The sequence below is a fragment of the Nipponia nippon genome, unplaced genomic scaffold, assembly GCF_047370975.1.
Source record: "Nipponia nippon isolate SJK-2023a ecotype South Korea unplaced genomic scaffold, ASM4737097v1 scaffold_8, whole genome shotgun sequence".
Lineage (NCBI taxonomy): Eukaryota > Metazoa > Chordata > Aves > Pelecaniformes > Threskiornithidae > Nipponia > Nipponia nippon.
Window position 1 is genome coordinate 49,733,069 of NW_028262402.1, and position 20,337 is coordinate 49,753,405.

The window sequence follows — 20,337 nt, forward strand, 5'->3', positions numbered from 1 at the left end:
AAAGGAATTAGGACACTCAGAATCACAACCTCAATAATGAATCTAGGCTGGCTGACAGTGAACAGAAGTTGTTACTATCTGAAACTTGTTTGGTTGGACATATGAAATGACTTAATAGATTCATTTGTTTCCGATGGACATGAGCTCCTCTCCTAAAACGTAAAGTGATGTTTAAGATGTCTTAAGCTAGCCCATCTTACCTCACTCTTGCACAAGCCTAGAAATGTGCACAAGATCAAGAACCATGTTTCACGTAAGGTTCAGTAACTCCCAGCTGAGAAGTTATTTCTAAAGACATACCATCCCTGAGCGACAGCCACCACAGACGAGATTCACCTGACTTACCTTCAGTTTTCTAAAAGCCAGGCATCTAGATGACACTGGGCATTCTCATTACCCCTACCACTGGTGAAGAGGAAGAGCTGCTTTCAGAGATGATGGTGATTCACCTCGTCCTAAGTTGTGCAAAGGGGAACCTAAGCGATTGGTGTCTACCAGAGGCTCATCTCTAACAGTAAGGGAGAGAAATCCCACCCTAAAGATATGTTGTCACATGCGAGTTAATTTGAGTTACTTGAGTGTATTCACTGTTTTAGTCAACTGAGTGTGATGTGCTGCTGAGTACCACTCAAGTTGCTGAAGCCTGGGTACTCATTAGCTTATTACACACTTGACTAATGCTGAAAACTCTTAGGACACGCCCTCAGCACACATGCATACAAATTCTTTCACAGTGATGTGGGAGAACTTGTTAGTCCTTTCCTGGGACACAGATGGAAATGGAGGATTTGTTGACTAATTTTTTTAATTGACATATTCAGCAGAGAGGCTACTGAAGAGGTGAACTGCATTCCTAGAAGTGATCCCTCTGGGTCAAGAGATGATGCATGTTAACACAGCCGTTGGGGAAAACCAAATATTTCAGTTTACAAAACTATCTATGCAGTATTTTCCATGGCATCACATCTGCTATGGGAGAAGGGTTACAGAAGAAGAAGAAAACATTTCGAAGAAAAAAAAAAACCCACTTGCTTTATAAGGTACAATGTATTAAAATAAATGGGCTATCCAGCACCCTGATTGCATCTACAGGACAGTACAGGCTCTCGTCTTTTGGGTACTTGTTTCACCACAACAAGGATACTCCGAAGAAACAAAGATGAGAAAAGACCAAGGTGAGCAATATACTGTTAGAACACAACAGTTACTAAAAAAATTACCTGGGATTTTTTCCTCATCAAATTGCCTCCCTACTTTCTGCCTTCAAGAGCAGCAGATGGAGGCACAAAAAAAGCTAAAATCAATTATTAATTGACAAGAGGTTATAGGTCCCCACTCCCACAGGACCCTGCTTCACAATCTTAACTACAATATTGAGTAAATCTATACATTAAGCTTCACACAGCTGTGCTACAAATTTCAGAAATCAGCACTTCACTGAAAGAGCTTTCTAAGTTGTTTATTAGCCTAGAGACCTTTCAGCACCTTGAAATTAGCTACCTTTGTGGCACATTTTATTACGTTCTGTTATATTCAGTTAATACTACCAGCAAAAGATGGAATTAACTCATAGTCTTTGAATGCTTTATGCCATTGTGGAGAAGCAAAGTGACTGTAAAAACACCTTAAATAGCTAGTTATATGTGGCTGATCATTGATTTGCAGCTCCAGATTACTGAAAGACAAAACAGAGCAGAGAATCTGATTCCAGGTTTACAAGTGATGTCTACTACACTCTACAGCATAAACATACACCTCCTATGTGTCCTTCTCTCTCCCATATTATAATCTAAACAGGAAGAGACTACAGCATTGCTTTCCCTTCATGTTCCTCTCTGGATTTTTGCATTCGTGTTGTTAACCCAAATGACTTATTCCAGATCACCTTTACAGCACAGGACATAACACTGTGGAGGGAACAGCGCAGGGTAAGAGAAGAAAACAGAAAAAAGGATCACATGTTGTACCCATACATACTGGCTTCTTCAGGGGAGGACACAAACATAAAAACATGCCTCAATTTTTTCAGTAAGTCTCACATAGGCAGAACTAAACAAAATAAATGCATTTCTAAATATACGTGTAAAAAATCCCCATAAGTAATCTTTCTAGCCTACAGGAAAGACATAGCTATAATTTCTTTAGTAATACTTGCAAAGAATTTGTATGCTACAGTGGTGAGAACTATGATAGCAGAAAACAGCACAGTAGTCTGGAGAAAAACCAGAACCGGATGGGGTAGGAACCTAGAGTTGGAACTGGCTGGTATATGCCAGTGTGCTACAATGAAATAGCAGAATAGTGTTTTGGAACCTTCCTTGGAGAGAATGCGAGACATAGAAGATGTACAGGGGGGCCAGGAGTTTTTGAAACTCCCATGCTGATTCTAGATTTCCACATGAGTCACTGAATTAACTTTACTAGGATTTCCCTTCGCAGCAAGCTCAGCCATTTTCATAACATGGATATATCAAAACAGAAAGACACTACTGGACTTCTAAACCAAAAACAATTGAAATGTATTAAACATGTAAATTATTGATGCCAGTTTATTCTTTACTAAGATTCACATCTCCAAGTAATTTGGCTATTCTATAAAACATTTTATGATAAACATAAATTTTCAAATACTAATTAAACTGTGTATATACTTGCTCATTTGTTGTCCTCTGCATGTAAGATCCTGTTAAGGCTTTTATTTCTTCCACCTGAATTGTAGCAAGTTGAGGTTCAATCACGTTTGTTATTTGTGTACAGTCACCATCTAACTGGGGAATAGTGGGTTCTGAATGTAACTGCTCTCCCTCGGTGTTATGCTGTCCCTCATTTGGCACTACAGGAGTGACAGGTTGTACTACAGATCCTGACAAGGCATCCAGAGCTGTCACAAGCTGTACTGGCAGGGCATCACTGCTCTCATCTGCTGATGGATCAATGGAAAAGGCATGACCCTGACACTCTAACTTGTCAGGCAATGGGCTTATCATTTTAAGACTCTCAGAATCACCAAGGAATCTCAACAAATCACTGATTTCAAATTCACCAGTCTCTATGCTCTGTTCAGTGAATGCTTCCATGAAAATCTTCCCTGGGGATGTCAGTGATAGATCTGTGTTATTATTAGGGGAACGTTCTTTTACTCTGTTATCTGTGTCAATAATAGTCATGCAGGTTCTCTGGCAATCTTCTAAAACACATGGAAATATATCTTGTGGTATCTGTTCCTTTGGAACCCTTATTATATCCTCCATAAGGGCATCTAGATAGAGGCTTATTTCTGGAGAGAGATCTTCATTACTTAATTTCTGTGAAATCTAAACATTAAAAAAAAAAAAGTTTACAAAAAGGAATGGAACAATTCTTTCTAAAAAGCATGTAATTAACATTCACTTTAGAAGTCATCCATATATATACATGTTTTTTATTTGCATTTTTTGCATAAGCTACAAGACTTAAAGCCTTCCCTAAGAACTTGCGCAATTTCTTAACAAGGGTTAGACTGAGGTCTCAGTTTCAAAAGTAGAGCATTTCAGCTGTTGACTTCCCTAGCAGTGAAAATCCAGAGTAAAAGTGACTAACTCTGTTATAAAGTCAAAGATACTATGCCATTGCCAATGACCTGAGGGTGTTAAAGGGCTTTAAAAGAAAGGCATTAAAAATTTCTGTCACCCAGAAATAATGAAAGTGAACATATTCGCAATAACATAAAAAACATAGTTAGTAAAACACAATATATGAGTTTTGATTATGTGTTTATGTGGATCCCACACAGGTATGGAGCATTTGTGCCTAATAAGCTTCAGTTCAAAACCTTAGGAGTATGTTTGGAGGCTGCACATTTGAGTTTCCTCGCTGAGTACAGAACCACAAAACCATAACTGTTCTTGGAAAAGTAATACTGCTACTGCTTTTCTCATCACTTTGAGCTCCTTTCAACAGATGCACCCATTTTTACACCAATTAATAGCTTTTTCATTTTTTTCCCTATCTCTGCTTCAAGTGCTTCTGCAGGAGAAAATCAGATGACTCAGCAGACCTCAAACATATTTTTTCTATAGAACATTTGTATATAATAGTGCTGTTGCTTAGTAATACTAGATCTTAAGAACATCTCTTTCAATCCATTTTTAGACTCTTGCTGCCAGCAAGTGGCAATAGTGGGCAGCGCAAGAACCCTTTAACCACTGGTAACATAATTTTGATAAAGCTCACACACAAAAAACCAAAAAGGGCAGAAATCTTACGGCATTGACTCTCATTCAGTTTGTAAGCCATTATAAGTCCCTGATTCTTTGTTGAAAAATTATTCCCCAGTCTGCTGTTTCCTATCTTGCACCTGTGTAGCTAACTGTTCCTTTTTAAGTACTGACTACTTCTTACTTTGCTGTATTGAATTACATTTTATTTTTAGACCACTTCTCTAATTTGTGCAGACTTTAAACAATCGGGAAAAAAAACCACTGGCGTAACTTTCTGTACTTGAAGAACTGTGGTATAAACAGCATGTATGTATATTACAAATTTCCTAAGAAAAAGGCTTGGGGCATTTGTTGAAGGAATGGTGAAACTTACATTTATATTAATGAAGAAGGATCAGGCAGGCATAAATTACTAATTTTGCAAGATCCTAAAACCAAAAAATCCTGTGGGACTTGCTCTACAAGTAATTAAAATCTGCAGAACACAATAAAAGTCAGAGCTTTCCCTCCCTAAAACCCATCCTCAGCTGCCACTCATCCATAAAGACATTTAAAGCCCCAGTACCTAAGGTCCCTGTACCTTCAATTGTTGAAAAGGAACAGAGGAGCTGCTGAAGTAGGAAGGCTGAGCCAGCTGGGAACTGAACCAAAACAGGGAGTTCTCCCTCCTGTGGACCCCAGTCTGGTAAATATGGTCTAAACACACATAAATTTCACTCAAAGGAGGAGCAGGATTCCCCCTCAGTAGGTAGCTCAGCAGTAAAGTATCAACATTGTGGTAAATGCAGGTTGGGGTCCATCCTCCACCAGAACATCTATGCTTCAAGCAACTTATTTAAAAAATGGGTTCCTATGTAAGAATGTCAAAGAGAAAAAGGTATCTCTTTGGCATAAGGCTGTTAATTCTGTTTAGGGTTTGAATGCCAACCATCTCGTGGCATCTGTCAATCTCTTCCACTAAGCATGAGCACACTACTTTGAAAGCCTTGATTTAAATCCACTATCTTCACATCTCAATTATTCCTGGTACAAATCCAAATCAAGGTGCTTCTTAATCCAGGCACAAATCCTGCTGACCTTCTAGCATCAGCCCAGAATCTCTTGTCTCCTGATCTTACCCAGTAAGCACACACTGGGTAACAGCTGAGCATGGCCACGGTCAACTCCAGCCTCAGCTGATTCAGAACCTCGCACCAGAGGAAGCAGATGAACAGGAAGTCAAGCAGAGGTCTCATCTAAAAACAACAACTTACTTGACCGTGGATATAAAAACTGTGCATTAATAAACTCACTGCACCAAAGGCCAGTGAGCGAGCCAGGCTTCGCCAAGCCTTAGATGTCCACCTCTCCCTGTGCACTACAGGAGCAAGCTTAAATCTGGCCTGTCACTTCCTGCAGATGGCAGTGCATTCACATCATCTTGGTGAATCTTGACATGCAAGGATTTTTTTTCCATGTGTTTGAGAACAATTATCAAGAAATTGGTGGCTATTTGGTGTCACAGACTGTGGCTTGCAAACGTTACAAGATAAAACTGGACTGACTAATACTGAAGCATAAGTAATAAGGGTGGAGTGGAAATGTAAGTGGACTCCTGTATCTGCTAGCTCTGAGTCAAACAACAGCAGAGAAGTTCAGCCTTTCAATACATACATGTAAGAGAACCACTAAGAGTTAAGGCTTCGGAAGGATCAACACTACCAGCTTTTGTGAGAATACGGAGCTGAAGATTACTGCAATATACTGGGACATGAGGACAGAGAATCACAGAACAGTTGAGGTTGGAAGGGACATCTTGAGATCATCTAGTCCAACCTTGCTGCTCAAGCAGTGTCAGCTACAGCAAGTTGCCCAGGACCATGTCCTGTCAGGTTCTGAGTATCTCCACAGATGGAGAATGCACAACCTCTCTAGGCAACTTGTTCCACTGCCTGACCACCCTCACAGTTTAAAAGTGGTTTTTTGTGTTCAAATGGGATTTCTTTTCTTTTAATTTGTGTTGCTTTCCTCTTGTCCTATCAGTGGGCACTACTGAGAAGTCTGGCTCCCTCATCTTCATTCCTTCCTGTCAAGTGTTCATACACATTGGTAAGATCCCCCCAAGCCTTATCTTCTCCAGGCTGAACAGTCCTAGCTCTCTCAGCCTGTCCTCATACGAAAGATCATACTGTACTGAGGGCCCCAGAGCTGGACGCAGTGCTCCAGGTGGGGTCTCACAGAGCAGAGTAGAGGGGCAGAATCACCTCCCTCGACCTGCTGGCCACGCTGCTTTTGATGCAGCCCAGGATACAGTTGGCTTTCTGGGCTGCGAGTGCACATTGTCGGCTCATGTCCAGCTTTTCCTCCACCAGTGAGTACTGTACAAGTCCTTCTCCGCAGGGCTGCTCTCAGTTTCTTCATCCCCCAGCCTGTGTTGATACTGGAGGTTGCCCTGACCCAGTGCAGGACCTTGCACTTGGCCTTGTTGAACCTCATGAGGTTCACATGGGCCCACTTCTCAAGCTTGTCCAGCTCCCCCTGGACATCCATCCTGTTCCCTCAGGCGTGTCAACCACACCACTCAGCTTTGTGTTGCCTGCAAAGTTGCTGAGGGTGCACTTGATCCCACTGTCTATGTCATTGATGAAGATATTAAACAGTACTGGTCCCAATACAGACCCCTGAGGGACACCACTCATCACTCATTTCCATCCAGACATTGAGCTGTTGACCACTACTCTCTGGATGCAAACATCCAGCCAATTCCTCATCCACCGACCAGTCCATTCATCAAATCCACCTCTCTCCAATTTAGACAGAAGGATGTTGTGGGGGACCATGTCAAAGGCCTTACAGAACCAGATGCACCAGTCCTTTAGTCCTTTTATCCAAAGATAATTCTTTGTGGCCCTGTGCTGGACTCACTCCAGTGTGTCTGTATCTTTCTTGTACTGAGGACCCAGAACCGGACACAGTATTCTAGAGGTGGTCTTACCAGTTCTGAGTAAAGGATCACCTCCCTTGACTTGCTGGCAACCCTCTTCCTAATGCAGCCCAGGACATTGTTCACCTTCTTTGCCTCAAGAGTGTATCAAGCTCGTGGCCAGCTTATTGTTCACCAGGATCCCCAGGTCCTTCTCTTCAGAGCTACTTTTCAGCCAGCTGGTCCCCAGCAGGTACTGGTGCCTGAGGTTGCTCCTCCCCAGATGCAGGACTTTGGACTTCCCCTTGTTGAACTTTGTGAGATTCCTCTCTGCTCAGTTCTCCAACCTGTCCAGGTCCCTCTGAATGGCAACACAACTATCTGGTGCATTGCTCACTCCTCCCAGTACCATCTGGGAGGGTACCAACTTGCTGAGGGTGCATTCTGTTCCATTTTTCTGGCCATTAATGAAGATGTTGAACAGTATTGGCCGCACTATTAACAGACTAACCACAACAGAAATCAGAGCTGCTACATCATCGAAATCAAGAAAACCCAGCAAGACTCATTTTATGGTGGCAGGATTTCTATGCAGAGATTACGTTAATTAATGAACTTCTCTTCTATTTTCAGGAATAGATACACAAAACTAACATGTCCGGTGACTCCCTGATAGTTGTCAAGATGCCTGTCCTGCCCTTTCTTCAAATCAGTACACGGAAGCTTGTGATGGCCATTGGTTCCTCTCACATGAGGTTTTCCTGCAGCACTCAGACCTCGCCAGTGCCAACATCACCCAATATGCAAAAAGTATAATTCACTGATTAATCCCAACCTTCTTACTCCAGGCTCCTAAAATATCCTCTCTGGAGATATTCTCAATGCACTCAATCTGCCTATTCTCCAGAGGCTATTAATTATAGGTAATCTTTGTTTCAAGACATTTCAATTTTTTTTCTATTTAACTAATTCTGTACAATGACAATGTTTCATTTAATAAATTTGGTATTATAGTTGTATATTGGTAGTTGTATATTTTTCAAAAATGAATAGCCTAGGGGATTTCATTTCTTTCCTTTGTTCTGAGACAAGGAATACTTGACCATGTAATTAACTGTATTTGCATGAACAACTTGCCATACTGGTCTCAAATTTGTCTTTGGTGAATTTTAGCGAGTACTGTTTTTTCCCCAACATTAACCTTAATCAGGCTCCCTGAAAAAAAGGAAAGTAAAAATTATTTATATAGAATTGTAACTTTTTATTTACAGGTACAAATCTATAGGACTAGATGGAACAGTCACAATGCTATGGTTTCTGCATTAAGCAGGTTATTTCAGCAGATAATTACATTGCATATTGCTGTAAATTGGTCCACATTGGAATGTCAGAGAAGGAATACTGGAACTGATGCCCTGCTGTAAGTTGATGTGAAGTTTCCTAAGAAGCTGCAGATGGCAGCAAGCATTACATGTACCCAGTAAGATCCTCTCGTTTCTCTAGGACCCATGCAGTTGATGTCACTAGTGCTCTAGAAATCCTCAAAACTGTCCATGACATTGTAACAGAAGTTGGTAAGAGCAGTTACTTTTTGATGCAGAAACAGCAACACAGCAAATTTCAATGACAGTTTCTCTGTCCAGCATACATAGGCCTGAAAGCAATGGACTGGTCAGGGATGAACTAAGACTAGAAGTCAAAGGCACAAAGAGGGCATTGTGCCTCAGAGAGGTAGCAGAAGGAGGTGACAATGCAGAGGTAGCAGACGATAGCATACAGACAGATGATACAGAGGCAAAGGCCAAGAACCCCTTCATGACATGCTGCCAGCACTTCCTCTGCTAACTGGAGAGAAATCTGCTCAAGTCCTTTTCTGCTGCTCGCACTTCACTGACTACAAACCAAGAATGGAGGGAGTGCTGGAAGGGAAAAGCAGAGAGGGGAAGTGGAGAGGAATCAAGGGAACATCTGACCACTAGCTGTTAATGTCAGTGGTTGCAGAACCTTCAACTCTTGCTCAAGATATTTCTGGGTTGGATGATTCACATGGATATATTGTTGAATTTTTGCCACTGTGTCTTCTGGAAGCTGTCAGGGAGATCCTTCTTCCCTCCAAGGTTTTCTTTCTTTTACGTGCAAAAGCAGTGCTTGCAAGCAGATAATTACTAAAATAATCAGTATTATTTGTGAGCTACACTCATAACATTCAGATTGCATTAAGCTTACCTAAATTAGTGTTGGTACAGTCCCTGCCCTTCAGCTTGCCTCCAGCTGTGCATTTCCACATCCTCTCTTGTGCTGCACTGGCACTTATCTAATCTTCTGGGGAGCTGGCCTGAATAGACAACCTGGCTGAAAACTAAGCCAACTAAAAAAAACTGAACAGTATCTGACAGTCTTTCCCCAAAACTTACTTCATGCTGAAGGTCAAACAAGAGCTAGTATTGGCCCAAAGGAAGCAGCAGAAACACATGGCAAAGAAAACGGGTAGTTCCTAGCAACACCCAAGCAGATAGGCTCACACTGGAATGGAACCATCCCCGATTCAGTATCACTGAGAAAGGAGCTGACAAATGGGGGGAAAAGGTAGCTCCAAAGCTATTCCCTCACTTTTACCTCATCAGCAGTGAAACGTGTCACTCATGAGCAGCTTTAGGATTACCAAAGAGATGAATCAAAGAGACTGGTACTAATCTATTTTTGGCCACAAGTAAGTCATTACTCCCAAACAGAAGGACAGTTACAGATACTCTGTTCCTCCTCAAAGACCTTCCTAATGCTTCTCCCATAACTTTCATTGGTGGAAAACCTGTTTTAAGCTACTAAAAGTCTTTATTACTTTACCTTAAGTAACAGCCCTTACAGATTCTGCACCATGGTGATGTCTTTCCTACTTCATTGTTACTGCTATGCTTCTACCCTTGTGCCCTACAAGCTTAATAACTGCAGTTCCTACCCAAAAAGCAGAAAATAAAGGTTAGCTCTTAAGTTGTTTTCACCCAATGCGCCCAGTGTCAGTTATGATACACAGCTACGTGCCTCCTTTTTAAAATGAAAGAAACAGGTATTTTTCAGTAAAATATTCTCTAATGCTAATTAAATTAAATGATATTTTATACACATTCAGTTGTAAAAATACACTAACCTTTCCTTCTGAATCTTTCTGAAATCCATTCAATTTGATATCTAGATTTAGGAGAGTAAACAAATATTTCAGTTGTACTTTCCATTTCTGAAAGTTCTCATCATCTCTAATAAAATGGCCTCAATTCCTGATTAAGGCTGAAGTTTCAAACCTTAAAAATTACTACTGTCATGCTCTCTAAGTTGAACTGACAATAAGGTTTGTAGTTAGGCTCTGTTAGTCACCAAATTATATTCCGGGGCTATTATGTCACATTTCTTTACTGTGATTTAGAGGCCTGTGTTTCCAGACTACCAGCAGACAGAATTGCCGCCCATTCCACAGGATGAGACCTATCCCCTGCCCTCTGTAATTACATGCAATTAAGACAATACACCTAAACCAATCCAATAATTTACTGCCTCTGAAAAGGGCTGGTCCCAACGCCCCTGCTCCCATCACCGTGTTTTGACATCCATGGTACTCCCTGGGAATTTCCTAATCAGAAATAAAGTGAATGGTTTTCTATTGGGCTAGCAAAAAATAACTCAAAACAGGGAGACAGCAAAACAGATGAGGCAACCCTGCACTGATGGGAGCACAGAGGAACAGAAGTACAACTGAAGTAGCAGCAGGTGACAGACAGATCTGGGGAATGACCAGTAGCATTTTTGTTTCTCCTTTCTTACAGATGCCTTTGATTCTTGGACATGTTAGTAAGAAGCATGTAGGAACCCTCAATGACTGTTACATCTATGCTTACCTTACAGACCCATATGGCACTTGAGTACCATATGGCCTTCAACTCTTGTCAGAAAATTCCACAGCAATGACATAATTTTCAGCTGGAAATATACCACTGGCTTGGGAAAACAGTTATTTCTTCAAATAATCCTAACAGAATGCTTACAAAAACATAACTTGTAGCCGATGACAACTAAAAATGAAAACTAAACAACTGTTGTAAAGGCCACATTACACTCAGATTCTAAATAAACCTACATGGATACTCATCTTCAGCTTCTCAGATTATTCTGCCACAGCTAGAGCAACTTTCAGTTTTGTACAAAATACAACATACCTACAGAATTATTTTGCTGTCCCTCTACTGCAGCATCTAGTGAAAAACCAGGCTTAGAAATATTTTCAGTAAGTGATGGACACTTTATCCAATCCCTAGAATTAAATAATACAATAAAAAGTTCTTATTCAGAAAGAATTGTAATCTGTTCAGCTAAAGAAAATTTCTACAGTACTTTGAGTTTATTTATGCAGTTCTGTACTTACAATTATTTGTGGAAACAACTGCAATTATTTTAGAGGCACACTTCTCTTTACAAGGACATGTAGTAACTAAGACTTCCAAATTTCCTAAGTGGAGCTAGCTATGTCTGTACATTCATTCTCTAAGTGAAAAAAAGACCCTTCCTATTTTTTATTACTTCTTTCTGTATTTCTGTAATAAACCCATCTTCTACTGAAAACTTTCCATAGCTTCTGAGAACAAAAAGTCTAGTAATATTTACTACAAATTTTTGTTTATTTGCCTAATGGTTTTCCCTGAGTAGTTTACTGTCATTCCTGTTGCTTATGCCCTTATACCATTAAAGGTAATATCATCAAAAAAACAAATACAGGTACAGTTTGACCCATACTGGACACAGAATTACCTCTGACACAAATATAGATCCTTCACTAAGCAAACAATAAAACTGCTTCACAATAGAACACAGACTAAAATAACATACAAATGGAGGTATAATGGAATTGTTTAATTACAGTATGCCTGACTGGAATTCCTGTGTGACGGATTATACTCACTGCAGTAGAGACTGAGACTGATCAGATGCGTATGCCTCTTGAGGTATCTGAACGACAAAAAAAAATTAAGAAGTTAGTAAACAAAGTACTTCATTATTAATTTTCTCAGCTTTTTTTACATGCTTATTTTCCTCTTTCTGTAATTGAGTTGGGAAACAGAATTTTTAGATCCAATCTTTACATACATTACTAATAAGATACAAAAGCCATTCCACTTAATTTTTTTTTTTTATTTGTGCTATTTGAGAAAAATGTTGAAAAATAAATCACAATCACAAAATGAAAGACAACACTCACCCAGAAGGAAAACATACCTATGCAAGTAGGATATGATCGCTTTAAACTTCAGGTGTTTTGTACATCAGAAGACCAAAACACAAGGTATTTCTATTTCAACTCCCAGTTTTAATCTTTTTCTGTAACAATTCCCTCTTTTCATTAAATAAGATAGGGCTCTGCTCCAGAGACTGTGAAGTTTAGTATACAACTCTCAATATCCCTGGAAAAGGCAGAATTAAGGAACTTGGCTGACAAGACCTGCACATCAGCAAGCTCTAAGTGGCAGGGCTGCCACATGCAGACACAGGAAAGGCCATGTGGGTAAGGCAAGAGCTAATGTCAGAGCAGGAGTCGAATTCAAACTCTTTAGTTAAAGGAGCCTGGATCTGCTTTTTGTGCCTCTGACTGTATATAAGGAAGAAATCTCCTCTAGTATGGAAAAAGGAGCCTTTATGTACAGTCTAAGGCAACACAGGAGTGATTAAGATGGACAAGTGAACTGCAGAACGGTTCCCTTCCAGATGAGCTGATGACTGGAGATTACTAGTGGACTATCAGCATACTGGCTGCAATTTTAAACAAATCATTGACATACAGTGGAGGACATTCACAGCACTAGGAAAAATCTGGGAAAGAACATCTTGGTATGGACACCAAGTGAAGACTTATTTGGCTTGCACAAGGTATTAGCAACACAATAAGAACAACCATTTTGGCAATAACCTGAAGAGCAACAGGTGGAGATTGCCCAGTAGGAAGGACTCCTAAAAGGCTCCCCGGAACAGAACAGATTATTTAGAAACAGTTTGTGCAACAATTATTGACTGATGTAGTTCCAAAATATGGCAATGGGATAGTCTGCAGAAAGTTACTAACTTTGCTAAATACACCCTTTGTACAAATCAGCCTGGGTATTTACAGAGAACATTACCCAGAGACCAAGAGAGGTCAGGAGGATAGCAGAACAACTACTAAACCTCTTTGACTGGCTAACATTGCTCAGACAGACGCTTAAAGCTCAATGAACTACCATTATATCTCAGAAGAAGGAGGAGCTATTTTGTCTGCTAAAAAATTAGGTTCTAAGCAAAATCAGTGTGTTGCTGATTGGTTGAGAGGTCTTCTCAAATCATAAAAGTTACACAAATAGCATTTGTGGCCACTGACTGTAAGTACTGGGAACAGCCTTTTCCCCTGCTCTCTTGCTTTTGGTAATGAAATTCCTGCAAAACTCAACTGATTCTTCTCATTTGAACATTTATTTATACAGCCAACTATCTGAGGGGACTCTGGATGTGTTCCAAAAGAACACTAATGCTTAAAAGCTGTATGTGTCACCTAACAACTCTAGACGCACTTCACCAAACTGGGCAAGAAAAAAAAGCCTCAAAAAGGTGAAAGCACAAACTCTCAATCATGAGGCCTACTTGAACAAGCCATGGAATAGGATGTTAATAGATAATGGAAAAAAATTGTCAGTTGGAAAGAACCTGAATCCTACAATATCTGTCTGTATATCTACTGCATCTCTGGTGGAAGAAAAGTCTTACATACCATCTCTTACATGGTAGAATCAAAGATAGGACTGCATATCCCAAGCCTCCCCCAACCCACCTTAAGTACAAAGAAAGCCAAGACTCTTTGGAACAACTGGAATAGATGTTACATTTCCTGAAAAAATTCACCGCCACTCTGGGTTGCACAACCCTCATATCACATTGCATCAAGATGCTGTATTCACGTAAGATCATTTCTGAGGGCACAGTACAAGGAAAGCTTCAATGTAAGCACATTCCATGTTGGCTCTCAGCGTGGCTGAAGACCACACTGGTGCAATCTACACATGCAAGTATCAAGGATGACAGGACAATACCGTTCCTTACAGCATTCAGTAAAGATTTACATTTCATACTGTCCCACGCTGTGCATGACCAAGCTGCCACTGGCATGCTATACAGGTCTCACAAAAAAAAATAAAAAATTGTGAGAGTTACCCAAACTATTTGGTGAAAAGTACTAGGTTTCTTTGCTTTTCTGACTTTTCCTTTTACAGACATTGGATTTGTCCTTAGACTTGGAAGAATCAATCCCTTACTGGGATTGCATGAGAGCCATGAAGTCAAACACTTAGGTTAACCAGCAGGTAGTCAGATCAGCTCCCTGATCAGGGAGAGAGTAAATGGGCACTTCCCTCATTCCCTCTGTCCTTAGAAAACTGTGGTAAACTTCAGTCAAGACAACCCTGGGACATGCTTATGGAGAAAAGCCTTTGAAATAACAGCATCTTTTCGATTTTGTTCACTGTTTCCTGCACTGTCAGTTGAGAGAAATTTATTTGCAATTCTGTAATGCTCTGCAAAATCATTCACTTCAGTAGAAGGAGCGTCTTTTTTTCAATGTAGTTTTTGTCATCTAGGAAGCAGTTCAGTTCTTTTAAAAAACCCTCTTATACTGGAATAAAGATACATAGATAGTGGTCTTTGGACTGGTGAATCCACAGCGTTAAAGACAGTGTAACAGTCACAGGTTTTAAAACAATCTCAGTAAAAGAACAGAAACCTGTTTGTTTCCCATTGTTTCATAAGTATGTCATATGCAGGTGGAAAGCTGATTGCTCAATTGAACAGTAGTTTATGGGCTAGTTACCAACCCTGGCATTATTAAAAGGTAGGCTAATTAGTAGGTTAGGGAATGCAGAATTATCCGTAGAGTAGAATAATTACTCCATCATCACACAAGCAGACATTGTATTCTGCATTTCAGATTATTATCTCTTTTCTTTTCTAAAGAAACAATTGTCCAATCGTTGCATCACAGCTAATCTCATAATGAGTAACTGAGGGTGTATTCTGCCATAGTTAACCCAGATGGTTATCTTTCAGGTCCTGAAGGGAACATACTAAAAAGTTTGTTCTCCACGACTTCTTCATCTTTGTCATGGGCTTGTTCCTCAAATATGAAAGGCTGTACCCTCATGAAATACCAGGGAACAGACTTTGATACATTGCTGGAGAGAATGTACTACACACTTGATGACTGTCTTGCCATAAAATTCATTTCAGCTGCAAGCCACCACGCTCTTTTGCACATAAAGAATTGGAGGTTCAGTGAGTTTATTAATAATTAATGATTACGTATGCGTACCAGGACATGTATAATTTCTATACCTACTGGATTTATCTGTTCTTGCTTCTGACTATATGTGTGATCATCAAATTTCTGTATAAAACAGATTTCTGGAGAGGGAGCTCCTAGGAGAAAAAAAAAAAACACAGAAGAAAAATGCAGTAATTAAAGGAAGTTTTGATTGCCTTAATTTCTACAAAACTTCCCATAACTCCATGAATTTCTACATAAATTGCTACATAACTCACTAGTTGAGGTATATGTATCAAAGCTTCTGATATGCAATGGACTTCAGCGGTTAAACAGTCTATCTAACTAGATTTTGAAACTACAATATAGGTGAGGTCAGAAATGAATAAAACCAGCCGGGGGCGAAAACTTATTTCATTTTGTGTTCTGGAATCCTCCCTGAGTTCATATTGGAAATTAACTCTTCCTATTTTTTAAACTAACAACTGCAATTTTGGTAATCTGCCTGATCCATTTGACTAAAAATATTGGAATACTTTCTTTAATGACTATGCAAAGGAACAACTTCTCTATGGAAAAAAAAAAGAGAGAAACCCTTACAGCTGGACCCTTAGGTTTCAAAACTAAAATGTTGTTACTGACATTAATAAAATAGCAATCAAATTAATCTTTATGTTATGTATCTTATCACCAAATTGCTACTATACAAAGGTGCACAAATACATGAATAATGAAATACTAATTCCAATTTACTGAATATAAAATGCTGCAGGCAGAATGCTAAGAATATCATAATCTATTATGTTTACAGAGACAAAAAACCCCACCCAACCCTCAGACAAATCCCCACTCCACAACCTGAACAATGAGTCAAATAAACATGCCTTAAACCATGTATGTTGAATGTTGCCAGGTTTTAATTCCAGTGGATAACCACAGGTAAGTTCAAAATGGGATGATGCTTCTTTCCTCATACAAAACTACTGAGCAACTATGAAAGGTTCAGCATCAGGAAATCACAGCCATAGGAAAAGTTTCTGCAGATTTCAATGGGCTGTAGGTAAGATTTATATTAACTCAGAGCAGGCTGATAAAAACAATAGTCCACTCAGGTCTTCAAATTGGCAAAAAGACAAACAAAAAAAAATCTGGAAGAACACCTTGTGTCACTTAAAGAATAGGCAGCCTCTGTATTGCTGGAATAAACATACAGGATGCAAGTCAAATGGATTATATAAAAATGCCAAGGAGGTACAAGTAAAACTATTATGAAACTACAACACACTTCCTCATGCAACCTGCTCTAAGGGAGTTACTAGGGAAGATTTTAAGGCTTTAAATGAGCGCACATGCATTTATGTTTAAAGTAATTTAACAATACACTTAAAATAATGCACTTAAATATTCCTATCCAAATTTTGTATGTTAAATTTGAAGAGAATGGATATATTAACAATATTATCTTTTTTTAAAATACTACCTGCAACTATAGTTAATGTGACTATTATGTGTATAGATTTCATTTATATGACTATTATGTGTTTAGATCCCATTTATTTTATTCTGCTCAAACACAATACACCTATCTAAATACACAGGATATCCCTATATACAGTTCAAACACTTCCCAAGCCAGGCATTCTCAGTTACAGTACACAGGAAGAATGGAGAAATTAAGAGCAAACCTATTTTTCAAATATTAAAAATGTGCTGAACATTCTCCTAAAATATGAGCTAAAACTACGGTTACAATAAGAGAGCACATGCAGTTCATAAGAATGAACTTCATGCAACATTTAAGTTTAAATAACATGGACTCAGGCAACATCCACAGCAACAGTTTATAGAAAAAACCAACACAGACTGAAAAAATAATATGTCCTACCTTCATTAATACTTATTTCCGTTGCTAAAGCCATGTCCTTATTAAGAAAAGGCAAGCTTTGCAAAATAAAAAAAAAAAAATCAATAAAAGGCCGTTAAACAGTTGTATGCTCTGTTTTTCAGTCCTGTAAACTCAAAGGGCAGCCGAGGGCACCCATCTTAGCCTCTGCTGTGGGGACACTGCTAACTGCACGCGGGGCGAGCGCACCTCTAACGCTAACACCAACAGCAAGGGACTCCCAAACTGCGAGGATATACCCGATCCTCCGCATAGAAAGCCTAGGTAGGGAGGGACACCATCGCTTTACATATTTCCAAGCCATAGTGGGCCACAAAGCCACTACAAAGAAGTGCAGCTGCTTGGTAGTTTCAATTCTTTGCCATGTCTTAAGGGACCGAAGAGGTAATGTCCTGAAAATGGTACCAAGTTAAAGTTGTGGTGAAATAACATCAGCAGCAATCGTATTGAATAGTGTTTTCTTTATTTTTTCTGAGTTGGGTTCTGGTGCGTTTCACTTGCACTGACTAAAACGTTATTGAGGAGGGTCTGGAGGCACAAACTTGGAGGCCCACCAGGTGTGTGTAAAATAAATGGGGCCTTTTGCAGAGCTGAGAATTACTGAGTGAAGGGCATACAAAACTGGTCTGGATAGAGGAAAAAAAAGATGAAAAAAAGAAAAAAACCCTAAAAATACACATTTATGAAATAACGTAGAAGTGCTGTTTTGCACTGTGGGATGTCAGGTGCAGGAGGGGCTGGTTCCTGCGTGTGGCCGGTGCGCTCCTGAGATGACACCCAGAGCTGGGCAGGACGGGGGCGGCGGTCCGCCTCCCCTCAGGGCGGCCCGGGAGCGGCCCCCTCAGCCCGCCGCCGCGGGGCCCTGGCTTCTGCCTGCGCCACACCTGCCGCCGCGCAGGGACAGGGAGCCACACCGCGTTACCACCTCCTCCTGCGGAACTCCTCTTCCTCCACATCGCTCTCTGTCACAGAGCCCTCCACGACGGTCTCGTCGCTATCGCTCTCCCCGCCGGCGGCCGGCTCCCCCATGGCGCCGCCGCTCCGCTCCGCTCCGCTCCCCTCCTCCGGGCGCCGCCGCCGCCGGCCGCCCCTCCCCGGGGCGTGCCGCGCGCCTCCCCTCAGCGGCGGCCGCCATCTTGCGGAGGTCTGAGCCTAGCGGCGCCTCAGTCCGCCTCGGGTGGCACCGGCCGGCCGGGGCCGGGGTTAGGCAGAGGCAGAGCGGGAGGGGAGAGCCCGGCCTCAAGAAGTGCAGCCCCTCGAGCACGGGCTGGTGGTAGAAGTTCAAGGCGGCTCTCCCTTCAGCGCCGTTGGGATGAGTCTCCCTCAGCACGACCGGCCCTGGCCTGCTCGGGGCGGCGGTGCCATCCTCGCACCTTCGGCAGGGGTTTGTGCTTCCTCGCTAGCGTTGGGCTTCTGGTTCTGGCCCCGTTGTGCCCGTTGTTCAGCAGAGCCGCAAAGCGCTTAACATACCGATCTGTGTGTGTCCTAAAATTGCTCCCTTTTCCTAATTGTGTACTTCATGGCCATGTTTAAGCAGCTCACTTCATCTGCTGTCCAGAGCACAATGAATGGTTCACGTGTTTAAGAGTAGGAACATGTTTGAGCTAACAAAATTATTAGTTGCTGGTATTTTCACAGTATTTGCAGTAGCAGTCTTGTACATAACCTGGCGATCGTCTTAATCGCAGCAACGTTTTCCTCAGGCAGGCCGGTTCTGCCTCAGCTTTGCCTTCCATCTGTGCAGCAGCAGCAGCAGCGGGCACAGTGCGGCTCCAGTGGCCTCTGCCAGTGTGAAGCTGGGCTGCAGGCAGGCCACTGCGAGAGCCACAGATGCGAAAGCTTGACGGCAGAAAGCGTGATGTCTAATACTTGTGCTGACTGCAAATTCCAAGTCATCATAGTGACTCCTGCTCCCAGTCGGCAATAACATTAGCATTTTCAGGACTTTCCAAATCACATTCATCACCTGCTGCTATGGAAAAAGTGTGGAAAACAGAGCAAGATACTAAAGGTCATCTTCAATTGTGTATCAATTATATACGCAACAATTACGTACAAATTGCTATTTTGCTTTGGCTTAGTCATATCCATATGCAATTATAGCAATTGCTGTGCGTATTATCAAATGACTCCAGAAATCTTGCTGGTAATACTTGACTCTTTTCAGGTAATAAAGGTGAGACACCCAAGAAAACATGAGTGTTCAGAAAGAAGCTGTCGGGGAAGATGGATACACAGGAGTAAGTTACCAGGATCTATAAGCGCCACCTTGAAGATGAGCAGGAAAAGTGTATTTACATGTTAAAAGACTGGGCTGGCATGAATGATGTCGTCATTGACAACACCTACTTTGGGTGGAGGTCTTAGGAAACCTTTTCAGCAGTGTATCCTTTGTTGAGAACCACATTAATGCTTCACAGCACAGTACCACGTGGAGCTACTAGACATTTTTCTTCAACGAAATGGCGCACGCAAGAAGCAGTTTTGGAAAAGCTGGAGTGTAGATCATCCGCCGCAAAACCCTTGCGGATCGTATTTTGTTTGTATTTAAACACGTTGGCCCGCCAGCTCGGACGCAGGAACGTGAAATGGCCGTGCAAACCTGCAGCGATGCGCTGCAACCGAGAACTGCGTGTCGCAGCTGGCTCGGTGCCCAGAGAAAATAAAGAGCCTCCTACGCTTCATGAGGAAAATAAAATAGCATGTCCCCTTCGGCCGAGAGCCACGAACATACATCCTGCATTTCTTCCCGAGCGCTGGGGGGTACCCCTGCTTGCCGCCAGCGGCGGAGCTGCGCCGAGCCGCGCCGTTGCCCGGGGAGGCACCGCCCGTCAGCCGGGCAACCCCCGCACCGCCCCGGCGAACGCCGTATGTAAATGAGCCGCGTCCCGCCGCCCAATCGGGAAACACGGAGAGGCGAGCGCGACGGCCCATTGGCGGGCAGCCCGTGGCGAGATGGCGCGATCCCCGCTCCTGATCGGCTCTGACGCTGTGCGGCGTTCGCCGGGAGGTT

General features: G+C 41.6%; 1 protein-coding gene across 2 annotated transcripts in view; it reads right to left on the bottom strand.

The window, feature by feature from the left end:
- The window catches only part of ANKRD31 (ankyrin repeat domain 31), a 70,810-nt gene extending 50,563 nt beyond the window's left edge, over window positions 1–20,247 (bottom strand). The window contains exons 1-8 of one of the 2 annotated variants that reach the window (XM_087742565.1): window positions 19,674–20,247; window positions 18,247–19,293; window positions 17,307–17,362; window positions 15,497–15,576; window positions 12,047–12,093; window positions 11,307–11,401; window positions 10,247–10,287; window positions 2,652–3,305 (exon numbers count right to left, since the gene is read on the bottom strand). In XM_087742565.1, the coding sequence (XP_087598691.1) occupies window positions 2,652–3,305; window positions 10,247–10,287; window positions 11,307–11,401; window positions 12,047–12,093; window positions 15,497–15,576; window positions 17,307–17,362; window positions 18,247–18,353 (1,080 nt within the window). In that variant the 5' untranslated portion in view covers window positions 18,354–19,293; window positions 19,674–20,247. Of the gene's footprint in view, window positions 1–2,651; window positions 3,315–10,246; window positions 10,288–11,306; window positions 11,402–12,046; window positions 12,094–15,496; window positions 15,577–17,306; window positions 17,363–18,246 lie in introns of both variants that reach the window. The other variant, XM_087742566.1, reaches the window with a different exon arrangement.
- Between the last annotated feature and the right edge of the window lie 90 nt (window positions 20,248–20,337).